General features: G+C 47.0%; 1 protein-coding gene and 1 pseudogene across 4 annotated transcripts in view; both read left to right on the top strand.

Moving 5' to 3' along the window:
* Positions 1 to 21,488, top strand: part of ITGB7 (integrin subunit beta 7) — a 124,736-nt gene that overhangs the window by 59,943 nt on the left and 43,305 nt on the right. For all 4 annotated transcript variants that reach the window (XM_029595067.1, XM_029595065.1, XM_029595066.1 and 1 more), the window contains 3 exons: positions 1,161 to 1,362; positions 17,776 to 17,946; positions 21,166 to 21,407. In XM_029595067.1, coding sequence (XP_029450927.1) covers positions 1,161 to 1,362; positions 17,776 to 17,946; positions 21,166 to 21,407 — 615 coding nt within the window. The remainder of the gene's footprint in view (positions 1 to 1,160; positions 1,363 to 17,775; positions 17,947 to 21,165; positions 21,408 to 21,488) is intronic.
* On the top strand, positions 13,400 to 15,019 carry LOC115088452 (annotated as a pseudogene).

Raw genomic sequence — 21,488 nt, 5'->3', positions numbered from 1 at the left:
TCCGGATAAACTTACGTGCGAACCTGAAATATGCTTGTAAGTTTACCTGCACATCAGGTGAGCAATTATATGCAAGGTTATTTCTGCGAGTGAAACACGGTTATTCGCCCAGAAGTCCCTTTGAAAATTTTCCCCTTAGTGGGCAACTTTCAAATGGCATTTTTTAAAATGCGAATAAACATGTTTACGTGCATTAAAAATATCCCCTGTAGGGGAAAGGAGGTGAGGGGAGGGCGGGGCTGGAAGAGGGTAAGAATGCGCAAGGACTGAATTTTGAATTCTGCTCACGGACTTTGCACCCGCGTCAAAGTGCACGGATTTCCCTGCGGGCTGCAAATTCTGAAAGGGGGAAACTCTGCGGGGAAAATGAGCTTGCAGGTCTGCGGATACTTTGCGACCCCCCCCCAGCATGGGATTTGGAAATTGCCGTGAAATGCCCCGAACTCGTCTGTGACGCTTGTTAACTGGTAACAGACGGTTCTGGAACACACAAAAGTAGAAGAAAGTAACCTGTGTAGAGACTGAGGGCTATTTTATAACCATCGGCTCGGGGGGTCTGCGTGATGGATAAAAAGATTACAGAAAAGAGAGAGGCTGGGAAGGGATAAATCGGCTTCCATCAGCTCTCCCCCCTCATCCGCATCCTGCCTCTCTTCCCAAACCTTTTCTCATTTTGCTTGATTGCATGCATCAGTGCAACAACTCCCTTAATACTGTTCTGCAGTGCCGGCACCTCCCTAGTATTGCCCTGCGGTGGAAGGACAGTGCCTCCAGCAGTGGAAAAACCTCCTACAGTGCTATCCTGCAGTGCCAGGAAAGGAGGGACAGCACGTCCAGCGAGGCAGTGCCTGCCCAAATACTGCTCTGCAGCGTCAGCACTGGAAGGAAGGACAGAGCCTTCTTTCAGCAAGGCAATGCCTTCCTTAGTACTGGCCTACATCACTGGAGGGACAGCAGGTTGTTGCTTGGCTGTCTTCAGAATTTTGTTTCAATAGAATGTCTGATATTGCTATTTTGGCTAATCGGTGTACGTAGCCTTTTTTTCCTTATGAAGTTTTGTGGACTGCTGTCTGGGCAGTGGATGGTGCTTGGGCACTCTGTTTTGGTGCATGCTCTTCACATCTCGTATCCTCTTCCTTTTCTTCTTTTACCTCTCGTAGAACTTCACCAAGGCGGGCGAGGCAGACTCCTCCCGTTGCGCCACACGGGACGAGCTGCTGAAACGTGGCTGTGATGAGCACCATGTAGTCAACCCCAGGAGCTCGCATGAAATTCTGGAGAACGAGAACCTGAGTGAGAATGCAGAACAGGGAGAGGTAATCCAACTAGCCCCTCAGAGGATCCGTCTGAAGTTACGACCTGGTAAGTCTGATGGTGGGGAGAGGGTTGCAGGGCAGGACGGGGGTAGAAGGAGATGTTTTGCCGAAGGAAATAGAACCCAACGTTGCATCAACACAAGGTCCTGCTCTCGGAGCCTGCGCCAGGCTAACCGGCGCCCCCTGCTGCTGTCCCTTGGAAAATACTTGTTTCATTCACACACTGCCTTCAGGCTCTCCAGGATCTCTTTCCTTCCCTCCCACCATGGGACGTTCTCTACTCCATAGCATTTTAAAGATCCTCCCCTGGTTCCCTATATTTTAGAGAATCAACGTTGAGGTTGTCAATAAAGCTTTGAATGGGCAAGGGCAGCAATATTTATAAGATCACCTGACACCCGGATGTGTCTTTCCTGCACCGCTGGGGGCATTAAAGAACTTGTAAGTTCTTTGGTGCAGGGACTTTGGCTAGCTCATCTTGTGCCTTGTCCCCAGGGTGTGAGTCCTTTTGGTAAGGGGGAAAAGTTTACTTTCAGGGCCCAGTGCGGGGGCGACTAATTTCCTTTAGGGTGGTAGGTGCTAGGTGCCAACAAATCACACAGGACGCACTGGGTTAGTGTCCAAAATAAAACTTCATTGAATAAATAGTCCAGATGGAATGGCACAATTAAATGAATCCCAGCACCACAGCCTTTCTTCTCGTGATTACAGTCTTTATCCTCTATCTGTACACGAGTCTTTTAAACAGGCAAAGGAGCCATCCGACAAAGTGGTGGTCCCAGTGGGCAGGGTAATCCTAAGATGGTCAGAAAACCCCTTCCAAAGATGGCCAAAATCCTGTCCATGCACAGAAGGTTAATCCTCTCTCTCTCCAGGAGTTGACGACTCCTGATGGTTGTTTTCAAAGGTCTCTTACTCACAGTTAGTAGATCTTTTCCTTTTAAATCGATGGGGATGCCTTTTGGGAGGGATCCAAGCTGGAACTGTCCTTAGATGGGTAGGAAAAAGGGCAGGAAAACACTTCCTCCCAAAAAGGACATAACACTGGAGTTGCCCCTTGCAATGGTTCACCACCTTGGAGGGCAGCTCTTCCCTATCCCTGGGTGTCTCAAACACTGGATTCCCCCTTCCCTGAATCCAGGAAAGGCCAAGGTGTCCAGCAAGGTTCCTACCATGTAAAAGTCCAAAATTCCCAAAAATTCTCATGAGGAACCCATTGCCCACCAGAGAGTGGATAGGCAAGGAAATCCCCGACCTTACTCGCAGATTGCCAGCTGGGAGGGCCAGAGTCTCAAGAGTAAGCCCAAAATCAACCTAAGTAAAATCTCCAACCCTCCTCCTGAACTACAAACTTGTGTTGGCCCCAGAGCTCTTGGAGGAGCGCTGCTATAAAACCTCTGAAGTGGGACATCCATTTCAGCACCTCCAAAGGGAGGGACAACACATGAATGGATCCTCCCCTAATTATTCCTTCACTAACTGCACTACCATGACACGTCTCAGGGCTTACTGGTAACCTGACAGAATGGTCGGGTTACACTACAATGAGACTTTTTAAATCTATCCCATCGGTGAAAGAAGCAAGGCTCACAAGAACACCGAATTGAACCTTTTCCTGCAGTATACTAGCATTATAGATCCCCCAAAAGAAATTTCTGTAACTCAAGAGTACTAAACATTTCAACGTTTAGTCAAAATTTAGCTGTTTTGTAAAACTTTTAATATTAAAGCTTAGCTACCTTCTGATTTATCTTTAAATTTTATAATTATAGATTTAATTAGTAGTTTTTACTTTATAGTATTCTACTGTTTTGCAGAGCACTGTTAGATTATGATTGTTCTATGATTGTCCTATGTATATTTTGTTTTTTTTAATTGTATTTCATGTTTATTATTTACTTGAATTATTTTTAGTTACACAAGAAACTAAAAATTATATTAATAGATTATTTGCCCTTATTAATCTTTAATTTTTTATACTATTTTATTTTTTGATGTTTTTAATTAATATGTCTTTTAAGGACATAAGTTTGATGTTATGGTTAAAATTTATTTATATGCCGCCCCTATCTGGGGCGGCTCACAACAAAACATATACAATAACATGTAGATAATCATACTAAAACAATATAAAATAAGCATCACTAATCATATGGTGATAACTCACAATAATAATAACATCCAATCAATCCCATCTCATGACAACATCTGGATAATAGGTCAGAACTAAGCAGCACAATAAAAGAAAGAAAGATATCCACAGTCTCTGGAGTGGCTAGTCAGAGAGCAAAATAATACATAATAGTAGACTTGCTCAAAAAGTAAGGTTTTTAGTAATTTCTTAAACACTTTCAGGCAGGTCACAGATCTCAGCCCGTTTGGTTAACTATTCCAGAGGTCTGAACTGAAAATGAAAATGCAGTGTTTTGAATTTCATGTAGCTGAACCTCCTTAAGAGAAGACACATCAAGGAGCACTCTTTGTGATGAACGCAAAGATCTAGATGGACAGTACAGCTTAATCAAGGTGGGTTAAACCCAAGATGTTGCTGTATGAGCTTTTAGATTGTGGACCAAACAAGTCATCTTAAATTTGATTCTAAAAGCAACTGGAAGCCAGTGTAGGCTTACCAGAACAGAAGTATATGATCCTTAACTGAAAGGCCAGAAATAAAGCGAGCAGCAGCATTCTGCAGAAGCTGCAGGGACTTAATGGCTTAAGACAGGAGGCCTAAGAATAAGATGTCACAGTAGTCAATCAAAAGTGTTATTAACACCTGAACTACTAATCAAAAGTCTGTAGATTGCAACAGGATCTTCAAGGCCACAGCAGTCTTAATTTATAAAAGCCTGCTTTAACTACTGCTATAGTTTGCGAGATGAATGACAATTTGGAGTCAATAATAAAGCCTAGACTTTTTGCCTGATCAACAATCTTTATCATGTTTCCATCAATAGACATTAATAGTGGAGGGGGTACAGATGGACAATGATGTAAAAACACAGTCTCTTTTTTTGATAAGTTTAAAGCTAATCTATTTAAAGTTAGCCAAGTGTGAATTATGGCCAAAATATCCAAAATCTTAGCCTGCATTTCTCCCCAGGTTCCATTCTATGGCACATAAAATTGTATATCGTCCGCGTAAATTCAGAAGCCCTCACACAAGTCAGCCAAAACCGGACAGATGGGAGCTAGTAGTTGTTGAATAATAATGCCGATAAGGCTGATCCCTGTGGGTCTCCCAAGGGCATAGGAAAACCACTTTTAACAAATTTAATTAATACAGGTTTGTTGTTTCAGTAATGTACGATCTAAACCAGTCTAAAACATGTCTGCCAAACACGGCTGCCAAGACGACCCTGCAGAGAGCCAGAAGGACCTGGTGGTCGGCCGTATCAAAAGCAGCCAATAAATCCAACTTTATGAGACAATAGCTCTGCCCCTGATCAAAACCACATTTGATCACATCGACCAGGGAAACCAGGAAGATTTCAGTATTTAGAGATTTTCTAAAGCCGTATTGGAACTGATTCAGAACCATATAGTTCTTCACGAAATCTTTCAACTGGGTCAAAACTACAGACTCAAAGATCTTTGCCAAAAATGGCAAGGAGGAGGTAGGTCTATAGTTTACCAGATCATCTAGTCATGGCCAGGATTTTTGAGGAGCTGATTAAGTGCCACAGGTAACTAACCTTCTGGCAGTGATAGATTTATCAAATGGTTAATTGAAGGGGCAATGCTCTCTCTAGCCCTCTTCAATGCACTCACCTTAAAATATTCAGTGGATATTTAGCCACATTCATAGTCATAATTGCAATGGATACTTCCATAATAGAGGATGGTTCAAACAAGTCCCATTTAATTGCTATCTCCCTCTGATTCCTCACTTCAGGAGTGGTGGGACTAACTGGTGAAGTAGAAATTTTAGCTAACATCACAGCTAAAAATTGCATAAAAGTATTGCCCTCAGTGACCTGATCAGCCTTATTGTATTGTTCATGATTTTGTGGTCCAATTGTTGTTGTCAAATTTTTGCCGCGCACCATGTTATAAAATCCAGGGTCACCTTGCGCGCGCCGAGCCCAAGGGGAGCCCCCGATGGCTTTCCCCGTTCCCTCCAAGGCCGCTCCGAAATCGGAGCGGCCTTGGAGGGAGCTTTTTTTTTTATCTCCCCCCCCCACCTTTCTCTCCCTTCCCCTATCTAACCACCCCCCAGCCCTACCTAAATCCCCCCCACCTTGTTTTGCTGAGTTACGCCTGCCTCTGGCAGGCATAACTTGCGCGCGCCATCCAGCTGCCTGCGTGCGAAACTCTGGCATGGCCGCTGTGCCAGAGAACTCTGAGAACCTCACATATGTTATAAAATCCAGGGTCGGCACACGCAAGGGGGTGCACAATTGTGCAACTTGCGCGCACCAAGCCGCACGGCCTTCCTCCGTTCCTTCCGAGTCCGCTCCGAAGGCAACTTTCCTTCCGCCCTCCCGCACCTTCCCCTCCCTTCCCCTATCTAACCTGCCCCCCAGCCCTATCTAAAAACCCCTCCTAACCTTTATTGTAGAAGTTACGCCTGCCAGCTCTCCAGCCCCTGGCACAGGCCGCTGTGCCGGAGGACTCGGGACCGCCCCCAAACCTCCGCCATGCTCCTGGACTGCCCCCTGACCCACAGACATGTCCCCTTCCTGCCCCTTTTTCGAAGTCCCGGGACATATGTGCGTCCTTAGGCTCGGTGCGCGCAGGGGCAGGCAGGGGTAGCTTTTCTGGGGTTATGCGCGTAACCCTTTGAAAATCTGCCCCTTTGCTGGGAAAACTGGATGGACCGTTTGAGTCTTTAGCTGCTGTTACTCCTACCCAAACATTAGGAAAAGAGCTGATCAGACCTTTTTTCACGATGAAATTCAGCGTGGGGAATGGGTGTTGTGGCATGAGGAGGAAGGAGGCTTTATGGGTGCTAAAGTTCTTCAGAAAGTTTCACACTGTTTACTTGTGAGCCAAGTCTTTTGTAACTGCAAGCAGTGCTCCATTAATACAGCGCTCTCTTTGGGAGAGTTTCCACATTGTATACAAATCCCCACACTTTATTGGGATTTTCTAGCTGAAGGAAGCACGCTTCCAAAGATGCGATAGTTCTGTGCACCAAAACATTGAAGAATTCTATCTTGAATTTTTCTTTAGGATCTGTTAATCCTGCCCTTCAGAATAAAAAATGGGACTTTTTTCTTCATACACAAGAATAATTTTTGAAAACAGGTTCCACTTCAAGATCTTCTGCTATTTCCCTTGCAGAAAGAAATGCACTCTCTGACGTTTTTCAGAAAATCTTGACACCTCTGTATTAGTTCAGAGGTTACGATGAGATCAGCAGCCTTGCTTCTCCCTACCTTGTCTTGTTCCTGTTCCTTCCTTGTCTCTGTTGCCTTGTTTTTTTTACTTGTCCTTGGAGTTTTATCTTGCCTTGCCTTGTCCGTCTTGTCATCTTGTCCCTCCGTGTCTTGTCTGTCTTGGCCTGATTCTCCAGTTTTGACCTCAACCTGGAACTTGACCATCTCCTTACTTGCTGGCTGGACTTGACCTTGCCTTGAATCCTGACTATGCCCTGTTTGCTGCTTGCCCTGACTCTAGCCTGTTTCTGGACTTTGTATTAGTTCGCCCTTGGAAATAAGTATTTCCTGACGGCTGCCAGAACCCAATGGCACAACCTGCAGGAGAGGCAGCTAGTACAGCCTGGCCCACTTCAAGGCTTGTTCTCCTGCTGTTGGCATAGGCCTTGCGGGCTTGCTCACAAGACAGCGTCATCCACGCCGCAGCACTAAGGGCTCACACTCACACCACTTCTTATAATCACTACTGCAGAAAAATGATACAGAATAAAATAAATTGAATGTTGAAACAAGTTAGAAATGCAAAATACTATTTAGTAATTCTGGGCTGTACACCAGACATCACGCACAAAGAACAGAAGTCATTTAGCAAAGGATTTTTAGAGGAGAAATCTGGCAATATTCAGATAAAGGGACACATTTGCTATAAGAATGTAGGGGGTACAATTGGACAAGGATTGTTTGACTTCTTCCTTCAATGCTTGTCTGGGAAAAATCTGGACATTGATAATTGCCATGGTCCAGGTTCTGAAAATGGAGTAAATATGGCAGCAAAAAGGAAGGGCGTTCAAGAACAAATTCTTGACATTAGCTCAAGAGTAGTTTGGTATAACTCTTCGGAGTGATCCGCTATATTCATGTTGTACTATTTTCCAAATCTGCAAAATGAAGGAAGGCTTTGACAGACCACAAGTCATGGCTTGCCCTAGAAGTCCTATGTCTTACCTGACGGGAGTGCTGTATTACTTCTTAGATCACTGAAATATAATTTAGCAGAGATACGGGAGGCATTAGTAATCACATTATTTGAAGAAGATCACACTAAACCAAACTTATTAGATGTAAGAAGATGACCTGAAGATCATCTGATTACACTCAGTTAAAATTTGCACAGTATTCATAAACCTTTCCAGTACTGCTTTTCAGTGTGGCTTTTCATGCCTTATAGCATTCTGAAGGTCTTGATCAATTGCGTTTTTAATTTTCATTGTAGTTTAATCTCCATCCATGTATGAAAGGCAGAAAAATGACTGCAGTACTGCCAACACATCAGTAGAGGATTAATTTACAGATTAGAACAATGTTTTAAGCACTGCCGTGGATAACGTTGCCCTTCTAAACATAATCAGGGGCAAGAAAGCAGACAATATCTGGTATTACTCTGGACTTACTGTCCTTAAGCGTCAGCTTTGCCATCTTGAAAGATTATGGCAAAAGGATAAATCAGAAATGAAACAGGGGAAGTACAAAACAACTGCAATGTTTTATAACCTTGCTATTAAAATGACAAAGAGGAATTTTATTTATGAACAAATTAAAGCCTCAGATAATTGATCTAAGGGCCTTTTCAAAATTGTTTCTCAAGTTACAGATTGTGTTTCAGAATCTAATTCTAACAGCACAGGCAAAGCCGTAGCCAGGCCACTTGGTGCCTATAGCCAAGTGAAAAAAGGTGTCCTCACCCTGAACACAAGCTGGGAGATTCTGTTACATAGAGGGGGCTTTAATTTTCATTCTTCTTTGGACCCAGCAGTGTCCTCCTGCTCCTTTGGGCTTCCAGCTCAATCAGAACCAGTACAATCCTGGCGCCATAAGCCTTCATTCAAAAAACTGAACTGGAAACACCAAGAAGCCCGACTCTGAATATCATGCAACAGCAGAGAAATAGAAACAGAAATACATTTCCTCCTCTATTGTGCAAAATAAAGATATGATGAGCTGCACATTCCGAAAGTTGACATATTCCATTTCCTAAACTGAATATAAAATGCCTTTTTCTACACTTGCTGTCTGGATGTTTTATTTTTCTAATTACTTTGGTCCTCATCTCTTTTTCCTGCTTTCCTCTTCTTAGCCTCCTAACTCCTTTACAGGGTCTCCTGTTTATTTTCCGTTTCATCTCTCTCCTCCTTCTGTTCCTCCCCTACACCTCTGTCTAATACTGATCTTTCCCTTTTTCTTTTTCTTCATTCTCTCTATCTACTCATCTAGCTTTCATCCCCATTCTCTCCCTCCAGTTCTCTCTGCCATTCCTATACCTCGTCAACTCTCTCCTCTATTGCCCCCTCTCAGTCCTCCATCTCTCCCTCATTGAGTTGCTCCATTTACTGTCTCTAGCTATCTGGCTCCCTTGTCCTTCCCTTTAACAGCTGCATCCTTTCCTATGTTTTCAAAACCCCCTCATCCCCAAATCCTCCTTCTCTCCCTCCCCCATCTCTCATCTTCCAAACAACATTACCTCCTTTTCTTCCCTAGGCACCCTAGGTGAACCCTACAGCCTTGCACCTCTCTCCTCTCTGGTATGCCCTCTCCATTCACAATTCAAAATTATACATTTATAATAACAGAGTTTACATGAGAAAGGACTTCCTGAGGTAACAATATCATATAGCATGTATATTATATTTACATTCACTGCTGTGATGCCAACCAGAAACTCTGCAAAAAAGCAAAAAAAAAAAGTACACTTGGAACTCCTATGGTATTAGGCCTCTGGTAATGCATGTTGGGTGTGGGTTTGGCCCTGGGAAGGCCATGAGTAAACTAAATTGCCATATGTAAATCTCCCATACCAAAACTGCTCTCACTGCCCACATACAAACAGTAACAATCCTACCTATGAAAAGGCAAAACTAAATATTACACCAGGTCCTACAACATCAATTTACCTCCTATTAGGAAATAAAACCAAACCAGGTTGCTTTAGATCCCTACACGGAAAATACATGCTAGCAGAATACCTCACCTCTGACACATGTGCAGAATACAGACAGATCCTCACTAAATAGAATAAAAAGACCATTAAGTATAAATAGAAATAAGCAGACAAAAACTGAACTGGAAACCACAAAAAGCCAGGCTCTATGCAGTGCAACAAGGGAAAAACAGAAACATCAAACAATAAAATCAAGAAACATAAAGCATCAATCATAATTATAAAACCATACTAATAAAAAGAAATATTTCAAAACAGCTGACAAATAGAACAGCATTCAATAATTAAAAATTCATATAAATGGCAATAAAATATTTAAAAAACAGCAGAAACATTAAATAACACCCAATAATTAAAACTAATAAAGATTAATAAATCCCCCACTTCCATATCTGGGAACTTTTGATTTCCAGATGCCCTGAGATTGTCATGGATTAGCGGTGGTGGTGGTGGTGGGGGGAGGGGGGGTTTGTTGCACACAAATTTATGTATTTATTTATTTATTTAGAGATTTTTATATACCGCAGTACATAAAGATAATGTTCTCCCTTCTCTCTAATACTCACACGTACATTCGCTAACTCGCTCTCACATGTTCAATCATAGACACACACACACACACACACACACATATGCTCAATTGCTATCTCTCACGTGCACAATTGCACACACACACACAGGTTCACTCACTCTCTCTCAAAAGCACAATGCCGATGTTTGTTTTTTCGGCCCATGGCTCTTGCTGACCCTAAATGCCGTGGAGGAGGCTGACACTGATCCGCAGGTGCGCTCCTCCTGACTTTCAAGAGTGGGAGGCTGATGCAGCTCTGCGGGCCGCTCTGCTCTGAACGTGCCCGGGTGGGGGCTGATGCAGCTCCGCGGGCCGCTCTGCTCTGAATGTGCAGGGGTGGGGGCTGACGCAGCTCCGCGGGCCGCTCTGCTCTGAATGTGCAGGGGTGGGGGCTGATGCAGCTCTGCGGGCCGCTCTGCTCTGAATGTGCAGGGGTGGGAGGCTGACGCAGCTCCGCAGGCCGCTCTGCTCTGAATGTGCAGGGGTGGGAGGCTGATGCAGCTCCGCGGGCCGCTCTGCTCTGAATGTGCAGGGGTGGGAGGCTGACGCAGCTCCGCGGGCCGCTCTGCTCTGAATGTGCCCGGGTGGGAGGCTGATGCAGCTCCGCGGGCCGCTCTGCTCTGAATGTGCAGGGGTGGGAGGCTGATGCAGCTCCGCGGGCCGCTCTGCTCTGAATGTGCAGGGGTGGGAGGCTGACGCAGCTCCGCGGGCCGCTCTGCTCTGAATGTGCAGGGGTGGGAGGCTGACGCAGCTCCGCGGGCCGCTCTGCTCTGAATGTGCCCGGGTGGGAGGCTGACGCAGCTCCGCGGGCCGCTCTGCTCTGAATGTGCAGGGGTGGGAGGCTGACGCAGCTACGCGGGCCGCTCTGCTCTGAATGTGCAGGGGTGGGAGGCTGACGCAGCTCCGCGGGCCGCTCTGCTCTGAATGTGCAGGGGTGGGAGGCTGACGCAGCTCCGCGGGCCGCTCTGCTCTGAATGTGCAGGGGTGGGAGGCTGACGCAGCTCCGCGGGCCGCTCTGCTCTGAATGTGCCGGGGTGGGAGGCTGACGCAGCTCCGCGGGCCGCTCTGCTCTGAATGTGCCCGGGTGGGAGGCTGACGCAGCTCCGCGGGCCGCTCTGCTCTGAATGTGCAGGGGTGGGAGGCTGACGCAGCTCCGCGGGCCGCTCTGCTCTGAATGTGCAGGGGTGGGAGGCTGACGCAGCTCCGCGGGCCGCTCTGCTCTGAATGTGCCCGGGTGGGAGGCTGACGCAGCTCCGCGGGCCGCTCTGCTCTGAATGTGCAGGGGTGGGAGGCTGACGCAGCTCCGCGGGCCGCTCTGCTCTGAATGTGCAGGGGTGGGAGGCTGACGCAGCTCCGCGGGCCGCTCTGCTCTGAATGTGCAGGGGTGGGAGGCTGACGCAGCTCCGCGGGCCGCTCTGCTCTGAATGTGCACGGGTGGGAGGCTGACGCAGCTCCGCGGGCCGCTCTGCTCTGAATGTGCACGGGTGGGAGGCTGACGCAGCTCCGCGGGCCGCTCTGCTCTGAATGTGCACGGGTGGGAGGCTGACGCAGCTCCGCGGGCCGCTCTGCTCTGAATGTGCACGGGTGGGAGGCTGACGCAGCTCCGCGGGCCGCTCTGCTCTGAATGTGCACGGGTGGGAGGCTGACGCAGCTCCGCGGGCCGCTCTGCTCTGAATGTGCACGGGTGGGAGGCTGACGCAGCTCCGCGGGCCGCTCTGCTCTGAATGTGCACGGGTGGGAGGCTGACGCAGCTCCGCGGGCCGCTCTGCTCTGAATGTACCCGGGTGGGAGGCTGACGCAGCTCCGCGGGCCGCTCTGCTCTGAATGTGCAGGGGTGGGAGGCTGACGCAGCTCCGCGGGCCGCTCTGCTCTGAATGTGCCCGGGTGGGAGGCTGACGCAGCTCTGCGGGCCGCTCTGCTCTGAATGTGCAGGGGTGGGAGGCTGACGCAGCTTCGCGGGCCGCTCTGCTCTGAATGTGCAGGGGTGGGAGGCTGACGCAGCTCCGCGGGCCGCTCTGCTCTGAATGTGCCCGGGTGGGAGGCTGACGCAGCTCCGCGGGCCGCTCTGCTCTGAATGTGCATGGGTGGGAGGCTGACGCAGCTCCGCGGGCCGCTCTGCTCTGAATGTGCAGGGGTGGAAGGCTGACGCAGCTCCTCGGGCCGCTCTGCTCTGAATGTGCAGGGGTGGGAGGCTGACGCAGCTCCGCGGGCCGCTCTGCTCTGAATGTACCCGGGTGGGAGGCTGACGCAGCTCCGCGGGCCGCTCTGCTCTGAATGTGCCCGGGTGGGAGGCTGACGCAGCTCCGCGGGCCGCTCTGCTCTGAATGTGCCCGGGTGGGAGGCTGACGCAGCTCCGCGGGCCGCTCTGCTCTGAATGTGCACGGGTGGGAGGCTGACGCAGCTCCGCGGGCCGCTCTGCTCTGAATGTGCACGGGTGGGAGGCTGACGCAGCTCCGCGGGCCGCTCTGCTCTGAATGTGCACGGGTGGGGGGAAGCTTTGCTGATTTTTATCTCCCAATTTGTTTCCCCCCCTCCCCCGGACTTCAGAAGCTGGCTCAGCAGCTCTTCTCCCGTCTCACAGCTGAGCTCCTGAGACGCCAAAATGCTATAGGTGAAGGCTGGCAGATCGTATATGGTATATGGCGCCTATGGCCTGGTGGATGGTGCCTATGCCTAAGGCCAGATCAGTCATAGGCTAGCTACAGCTCTGAGAACAGGCCTCTCAGTAGAGGGTTTAACCTCAGAATTTTTAAAAAAGGTTCAAGATATTGAAAATCATTTTTCTCCTTCAATAACTCCTTTGGATTGGGATTTAATGGCCTCTGACAATCTGTTGGATGTTTAAAATCTGGGATTGTAACTGCTGGAGTAACGTGCTTTAGTGGCATTACAAAATGGGGAGCATTTAACCCGGCATTCAAATTTGGGATGGAAAACACCCTTGACTCGATGCATAATTTCACCTCATATTTAGATTCGTTACCCTCTTTTTTACTAATAGATAAAGAATTAGGTCTCGCTAAGATACTTATGTATATTTATTTATTTGTTTTGAACTTTTATATACCGACATTCATGCAGAGAATCTATATATCATATATGACATACTTCTCACTCTCTTAAGGTATGGTGCCGGTCAGGCACAGAGGTATCCCACAGAAACGCGGTGTGTGTGTGCCGGGGTTAGTGTGGGGTGATGGCAGGGCCACTACTGCACCGCCTGGTGCTCTGTGGTACACCTGGTCCTCACCTGTACCAGGTGTACCGAGACCCTTCCCCACCGCCGTCCCTGACTCTTCCTCCTCCTACACCGCAAGCCACTGGACTCCAGTCTTCTTCTCCCTTTGAGTCCACCGATGCTTCCTGGGAGTCATTTTACCAGCCACGGAGCAAGGAGAAATACACGAACAGTATCCTGGCCTGGGTTTCGGTACTGTGGTCCATCTCTTATTACATCTCCCCTCTGGCTGTCTTCTACCTCTACAGAAAAGGCTACCTGAGTGTTCCCTGGCTACTTCTTTTCTCTTAATATACAGCAATGTTCCTGCTGCTACTAGCTGGAGTGGCCTGCTTACGAGGTATAGGCAGATGGACAAACACCCAGTATTTCAGTTCATCAGCATTTTAGAAGAAACCAAAAGAAACAATTCTGCAGAGAATAAGAGGAAGTTGTCTCATAATTTTGACTAAGAGTTGGCCTGTTGACTTCTGATGGGATGAGACAAGCAAGGAGCGGTAGGGGGCCCGGTCTTTTGCAGGTATCTCGCTATTGAAGCCTGAGCCCAGGAGGAACAGTAGATAGAATCCTACACCGCATGCAAAAACTTCCCTGCCAGATCATCAGTTATGTACTGGCACACTCCTTTGGGTGTTGGATGGTGTACCCCTGCTCTGTCGACCTTCTGCAGAAGGTGGTGATACCCATGCTGTTGCAAGGCCAGGCCCAGCTGGTGGAGGAGTATAACGGGAGGCGGGCAAAGCTGGTGGCCTGTGATGGAAACGAGACCGACACCATGTTTGTGGACTGGCGGAGAGAGCGCACAAAGAGAGGAAAGAAGCTGGTAATCTGCTGTGAAGGAAATGCAGGCTTTTATGAAATTGGCTGCGTAGCCACACCTCTAGAGGTGGGATAGATGTGGTCATAGAGTATGCACTGCACCACCTGGGGTTCCAGATAGAGGACGTGGTAATATATGCCTGCTCCATTGGAGGCTGCACAGGTACTTGGGCTGCCTTGTCATACGCAGAAATCAGTGCACTTGTGCTGGATGCTTCCTTTGATGACCTTGTGCCCCCGGCTCTGAAGGTCATGCCTGAGAGTTGGCGGGGCCTGGTGACCAGGACAGTATGGTACTACTTGAATCTAAATAATGCTGAGCAGCTATGCAGATACCAAGGCCCTGTGCTGCTGATTAGAAGGACCAAAGATGAGATTATTACCACAACCGCTCCTGAGGATGTCTTGTCGAACCGATGGAACAATCTACTCTTGTGTCTCCTGGAGCACAGGTACCCAAAGGTCCTGACGGAGGAGGCGGTGGAAGTGATGCGGGAGTGGCTGGGGGCAGCCAGCCCAGTTCAGGAGGCTTCTGTATACAGCCAACATGAGGTGGATGATGATTGGTGTTTGTCTGTCTTGCAGTCCTATAGAGCCGAGCATTCCGGAGTCTTCCCCTACAGTGTTGGGGAAGTTATGACCCCAGAAGGGAAACGGCAGCTTTCTCTCTTTCTGGCCTGGAAGTACTTCAGAAACTTTGATACCCCCCATTGCACTCCATTACCCTCCAGTGAGTTTCAGATGCCCCGGAGCTTGTAACCAAACCTTCTCCTCGAGGAGACAACGCAGACTGAGGGAAACCGAGGAAAGAGTATCCCCAAGCACCGGAATACTCTCTTCCATTTTGTTTTGTTTTTTTTAAATTTTTTGTTGCTGCTGTTGGCAGTTGAGTCTGCCCGGTTTACATCCAATTCCGAGGCCCGTCTTCACGGGCTGCCTGCAGAGACTGTAAAATCCTCGGTGTCCAGGGAGGATGGAGCCACTTGTGATGATGTCGTGCTTGCCTAGTGCTAGCATGGCATCGTAAGTGACAAAAACCCTCCAGGGTTTCGGAGAGAGGCAGGAGAGGTCCTTTCATTCCTGTACGAGGATGTTCCTGTAAAGTCGCAGTGGGCTGCCTCACAGGGAAAAGACAATAAATAATGGCAAAATGCTTGCTGTTTGTAAAAAAAAAAAACCAAAACCCAAGAAAACAAAAAGGTGTGGTGCCATCAATTTAAAAAAAACCCAAACATTGGTGCATTCCATTCTCAAGAAGCATTTTTTAGATCTTCCAGATCTCCAAAATTACAGACCAGTTTTGAATATTCTTTTGATGATGAAAGTTATTGAAAAAAATTGTTTTATCATGGCTTAGTGATTGTATTGAAAAAACTAATTTTCTTCACCCAAGACAATTAGGTTTCGAAAAATGTTTAGCTGGAGATGTAGCTATGCTTAATGAGATCAGGTTAAATGCTGATAAAAGGAAGGAGGTCATTCTTTGTCAGTCTAGGTAAGTGCAGCATTTGATAGAGTCAATCACAATTTGCTTTTATCTCGATTACATGACATGGGTATTAGAGGTGACGTCTTTAAATGGTTTAGGGCATTTTTAAGAGAGAGATCTTTTACTGTTAATTGGAAGTGTAATGAATCAGCCCCAAAACCTATGAATGTTGGCATCCCACAAGGATCAATTTTATTGCCTCTGCTTTTTCATTTTTTTTTTTAATCTCCATTTTATCTCCATTATCTGGGTTATAGTTCTTATATATACATACGCTGATGATATATCCAGGTTCTTGCTGTGTTTAATTCTAATTCTTTATCTGAGATGGAGAAATTTAATTCTTGTTTGGAAAAGATTAAAAGCTGGTTGATAGAACATAAACTGCTAGTTAATCCTAAAGAAAATCAGAATCAATCTGGTTTGTATGAATGAGGTATCTATTCCTTTGGCCGAGGAAGTAAAAATTTTAGGGATGAAATTTGATGCTCAGCTATCTGTGAAGAGCCAGAACTCTGCCTTATCTCGATCTGTGTTTATAATTTATGAATGATTTGCAGTATTAGATCTCCACTGACCAAATCCGTTCTAAAATTGCTTTGTAATGCTTTTGTGTTGTAACGTGATTATTGTAACTCATTGCATTTGGGCATTACAGAGGGCAACTTAAAACGAATTCAGCTTCTCCAAAATACAGCAGCAAAAGTGGTATTTGGCGAATCCAAGTAGTATCATGATTCACCTTTGCTCAAGAACTACACTGGTCACCAGATCGCTGTCGGAGAGTTTTTAAGATTGTATATCTTACTTTTAAGACTCTTAGCTGAAGTAAACCTGACTACCTTTTTAATATTCTTACCCCATGTAAGCCTGTAGGAGCCTTGCAGTCTGCTCTACAAGAATTACCAAGGATTCATTCCCCTAAAGAAATTCTTTTGAAAGGCACCAGGGATTGTATATTTCAATACCAGGCTCCTATTACTTAGAATGCTATCCCTCTGTCATTTCGTTTAGAAAAGAATTATTTGAAATTTAGGAACTTGATTAAGATCTGGTCATTCAATCAAGTTTTTGGCTGTTACTGAAGTTTATTTTTACTGCATTTATGTTTATTGATCTGGCATATTTTTCTGTTAATAGTTTTACTTATTTGTTTTATTTATTTTATTATGAGTAAATTGTTTATCAATATGTTTCATGTTTTTTATTAGGTAACTTTGTTCTTATTGTAAACTGTTTTGAAACTTTGTATTTAAAATCGGAATAGCAAAAATAAATATTACTATTACTATTGGATGTTAATACTGTCTGATGCAATTTAATAGTCCAACATCAGGCAGTGCTGTTCATACTTCTGAGACTTCACTATCGGTGGAACTAGTGTAATCCCATGGTACTCGCATCAGGATGGTTTGCCTCATGCCTCAGTAAGAGGAATCCCAGTAAAAAGTTGACATTTCCTCCCAGGAGCTTGAAAGGGAGCTGGGTCCCTCTGGACCTGCATGAGGAGATGTTGCTTGCTCCTGTGCGCTCCAAGGAGTAGCCACACAAACGCTGGACCAGGCTCAGATCAAGCAAAACAGAACACTGACAATTCCACAAAAGGCCGCTTTAGTACCATGTCAGCTAGTAACCATGGGTTGCACAAGTATTTACAAAACAGAAAACATAAAGGCAAAATTAAATTATCATGGTTGCTTTTTTGTCTTTGTATTTTCTGTTTTGTACAATAAGAATATTTTATGAATATTTTATAAATATTTATATATAATAATTTTCTGGCTAATTTGGGATATGGTCTATTGTTAATTTTTTTAAGTTGTAATATTTTTTTTTCTGTTTAATTTTGGATCTGCATTCTTTCTGTTACTGTATTTCTAATCGTGTATGGTATTTCCTGATATGTACCTCTATACTTATTGCAAGTGCAGCCAAACTATTACTGTTCATAGTTTGCTGTAATTTGGAATATCCTGATTGAAAAATATTACAAAAAAAGAAAAGCAATCATTTCTTTGCCTTTCAGGAGTGAGAGAGAGCTTCTCTGTGTCATTTCGCCGTGCTGAAGGTTACCCCATTGACCTCTATTACCTGATGGACCTGTCCTACTCCATGAAGGATGACCTGGAGAACATCAAGAAGCTGGGCTATGACCTCCTGGCTGCCCTGAAGAGTGTCACCAAGTCAGTAAAAATTGGTAAGATGCCAATAAGCCTCACAAACCCCTCCTTACCATCTATTTGAAACTATTGCAACTCATTGTCTCCAGTTTTCCCTGCAATCTTTCTTTCTGTTTGTCACCGTCTGTCTCTCCAGGTTTCTCTTTTTCCCAGATCTCTCTCCCCCTGCCTTTTTTCCTCTCCTCATTCTCTCATTGGTCGCTTCTTCTTTTGCTTGTCAAACACTTTTTCTCAGTTTTCTTTTGCACACTCTGTCTCTTTCATGATCCTCCTTGAACAGAGTGGTGTGAGGACTTTCCATTTTGAATAAGGTAAATGAGGTTGTAAAGTTCTCAGTTCACTTGTCTCCAGCTCCTCAAAGCCACTCTTTAACTCTCCAATCTTCTGGACTTCCAATAACTCTTAACCCTCCCAACTCTCAACCCTTCTCCTCTGAGCCTTCTCTGTGGCGGGAAAGGCCCCTGGTGCAACTCTGTGAAGAGACAGCACCACACCTCAACCAAGACTACAGATCTTGGAATCTCTAGCTCCTTTCTGCCTGCTGCTTCAGGTGAGAGCAGGGCTTTTATACTCTCGGCCAATGGGGAGAGGTGCTCCTCCTTAGCACACTGACACTGCATTGACATCACAGGCAGGCAAGACCTAGAGCGATCTCTGTCACGCTGAGGGCACTCGGACCAGCTGAATGCATGTTTGTAAGAGGGCAGCAAATGGGTGCCCCCCTCCCCCACATACAAAGGTCAATGCATAGCCATTATGTCGAGACACTTAACTGCTCCTCAGAGAGGGATAGTTAGTTTTACCTGCGATAATGGCTGTGTTATTGCGCTACGTTTAACATGTATAATGTACAACCACACTAAATGGTTAATTTTAAAACACGCGCGCGGGTGTCCATGTGTGCGCGGTTCCCGGCGACGCGCGCATGTTCTAAAATCAGCTACCCGCGTGCACATGCGCTCCCGATTTTATATCGGCACTCGTGTAAGGGGGGGGGGGGGTGTTAATCTTCTAAGAAGCGCCCAGCGACGCGATAGGACCTTTCCCCAGTTCCCTCCCAGTCTGCTCCTTAGGGAATTTCCTAAACCTCCTAGCTAACCTGCCTCCTTCTTCCCCTATCCTCCCTGACTCCTAAAACCACTCTAGCTATCTTTACTTTTGTTTGTTTTTATACTTACCTGCTCTCTGGAGCAGAAGTAGGTTGTGCAGGCCGGCCGGCTGCCGGTGCTCACTTCAGCCTAATCGCACTGTCCCGGCCTGCCCAAAACCCATCCCTGGCCCCCCCGCCCCTTCTTTCTGAAGCCGGTCTACGGCGCACACCAGGAGATACACACCTATCCTAGCCACGCGCGTATCTCCCGCTTTTAACACGTGCCAGCCATTTAAAATTAGGCCTTTAATGTGTGTGACAAAGGCCTATTGTATAGCACCTTAGTACATCACCTTCTAAGAGAGAATTAAAAAACACTCGCTGAAATGATTTCAGTCACCTCCACGCATTTGTTACATTTCTTTTCCCTCCATTTTTGTTTTCCAGTTGTAGAGGATTTCCTTTCCCTGATCAGTCCTTGCTGAGGTCTGGCACAGCTCTGCTTTATTCTCTATTTCAGTGCCTTTGCTGTGTAGCCCTGGATCTATAATCCTCATTTTCTCCATAGCCGATAGGAGAAGAAGTATGGCTAGAAATTGGAATAATCTAAGATATGATCATACTTAAAGTGGATCCAAGAAAAAAAAAACTACCCCACTAGTATTTTTCTACTAATTCTGAGAAGCACGAGAGCGAAGGAACTGGCCAGTTTACTTAGCCAGAGGAGCACATGGTCCCTGTACGTCTTAAGTCTAAATTGAGGCCAACTGAGGGAGTAGGAAGTATTGCTGCTTTAAGGCTCCCTCCTTGACACCGGACTCATGGGATTTTCTGAGTTTCTGCACCTTTCCAAGGCCCTGGGATGTATTTATAGGCATGCGATATCCCTCCTTTTCCTAAAGGCAGATTTACATAAAGTAACAAGGCACTGAGCAGGTAAGAAATGGATACACACAGATAGGATACACAGCTACCAGGCAGACTGCAGGTAAATAGATAAGAAGTAGGGTACATTAGGTAGGAATAAGGAACTGGGGATAAATTGCATACATATAGGGGTAGATTTTAAAAGCCCTGCGCACGTAAATCCTGCTGGATTTACGCGCGCAGGCACTCGCGAGCCGGCGCGCCTATTTTGCATAGGCCGCCGGTGCGCGCAAAGCCCCGGGACGCGTGTAAATCCCGGGGCTTCGTAAAAGGGGCGGGAGGGGCGTGTCCGGGGGGTCAGGGGGCGGTCTGGGGTGGGTCTGGGGGTGTGGCGACGGTTTGGGGGCGGGCCAGGAGGGCGGTCCCGAGTCCCCCGGCACTGCGGCCTGTGCCGGGGGATGCCGAGGTGGCGTGCGCAAGTTACGCCTGCCTCAAGCAGGCGTAACTTGCATAACAAAGGTGGGGGTGGGGATTTAGGTAGGGCTGGGGGGTGGGTTAGATAGGGGAAGGGAGGGGAAGGTGGGAGAACGCAGAAGGAAAGTTCCCTCCGAGGCCGCTCTGATTTTGGAGCGGCCTTGGAGGGAACGGAGGCAGGCTGCGCGGCTCGGCACGCGCAGGCTGCCGATTTTGCGCAGCCTTGCACGTGCCGACCCCGGATTTTATAAGATACGTGCGGCTACACACGTATCTTATAAAATCCTACGTACTTTTGTTTGCGCCGGTTGCGCGAACAAAAGGACGCACACACGCGTACTTTTTTAAGATCTACCTCATAGAGTTTAGACGTAGACTGAACCCCAGCGGTGTGAGAGATGTTAAGAATCAGTAAGACAGGGGTAGCCTAGAAGTGGGTGAACTTTGTGTGGGATTTGGGGGGTCAGGTAGACTTCCGGTGGGCAGGTGCCAGAGGATGAGTCTGTGCGGTGGGGAAGAAGCGGCTAAACAGACGAGCTTTGACTTTTTTTCCCGAAGGTCAGGAGTTTCTGTGCGCAGCGTGAGAGGTAACTTATTCCGTGTTTTAGGGGCAGAGCAGCTGAAGGCGTCCTTGTTCGTCCAGCTGATGCCAGTGGGATGGAAGGGCCTGTTGGGAAGATCAGAGTTTCCTCCTGGGGGGGGTGTAGGAGAGCAGAAGATGGGGAGGATGTTCAGGTGCCAGCTGATTCACACATCTGAAGCCAAAGAAAAGAGCTTTACATGTAATCCTGCTCTCACCCGGCAGGTTTTGGCTCCTTTGTGGATAAGACAGTGCTCCCGTACGTCAGCACGGTGAAATCCAAGCTAGCGAACCCATGCCCGGACCGGATGGAGCAGTGCCAGCCCCCTTTCAGCTTCAAGCACGTGCTCTCGCTCACCGAAAACGCCACAGAGTTCGAGCTGAAGGTCAGCGAGCAGAACATCTCAGGGAACCTGGACTCCCCCGAAGGTGGCTTTGATGCCATCATGCAGGCAGCTGTCTGTTCGGTAAGTCTAGACCCCGCCTTCTGCGCTAGCTGGGCTGAGTTGCATGCAGATATATAAGCAAGAGAACCCCTCCCTCTCCCC

Source organism: Rhinatrema bivittatum, chromosome 3, assembly GCF_901001135.1.
Source record: "Rhinatrema bivittatum chromosome 3, aRhiBiv1.1, whole genome shotgun sequence".
NCBI classification, from domain to species: domain Eukaryota; kingdom Metazoa; phylum Chordata; class Amphibia; order Gymnophiona; family Rhinatrematidae; genus Rhinatrema; species Rhinatrema bivittatum.
The sequence above is the reverse complement of the archived record's forward strand: the minus strand, read 5'-3'. Positions and strand labels throughout refer to the sequence as shown.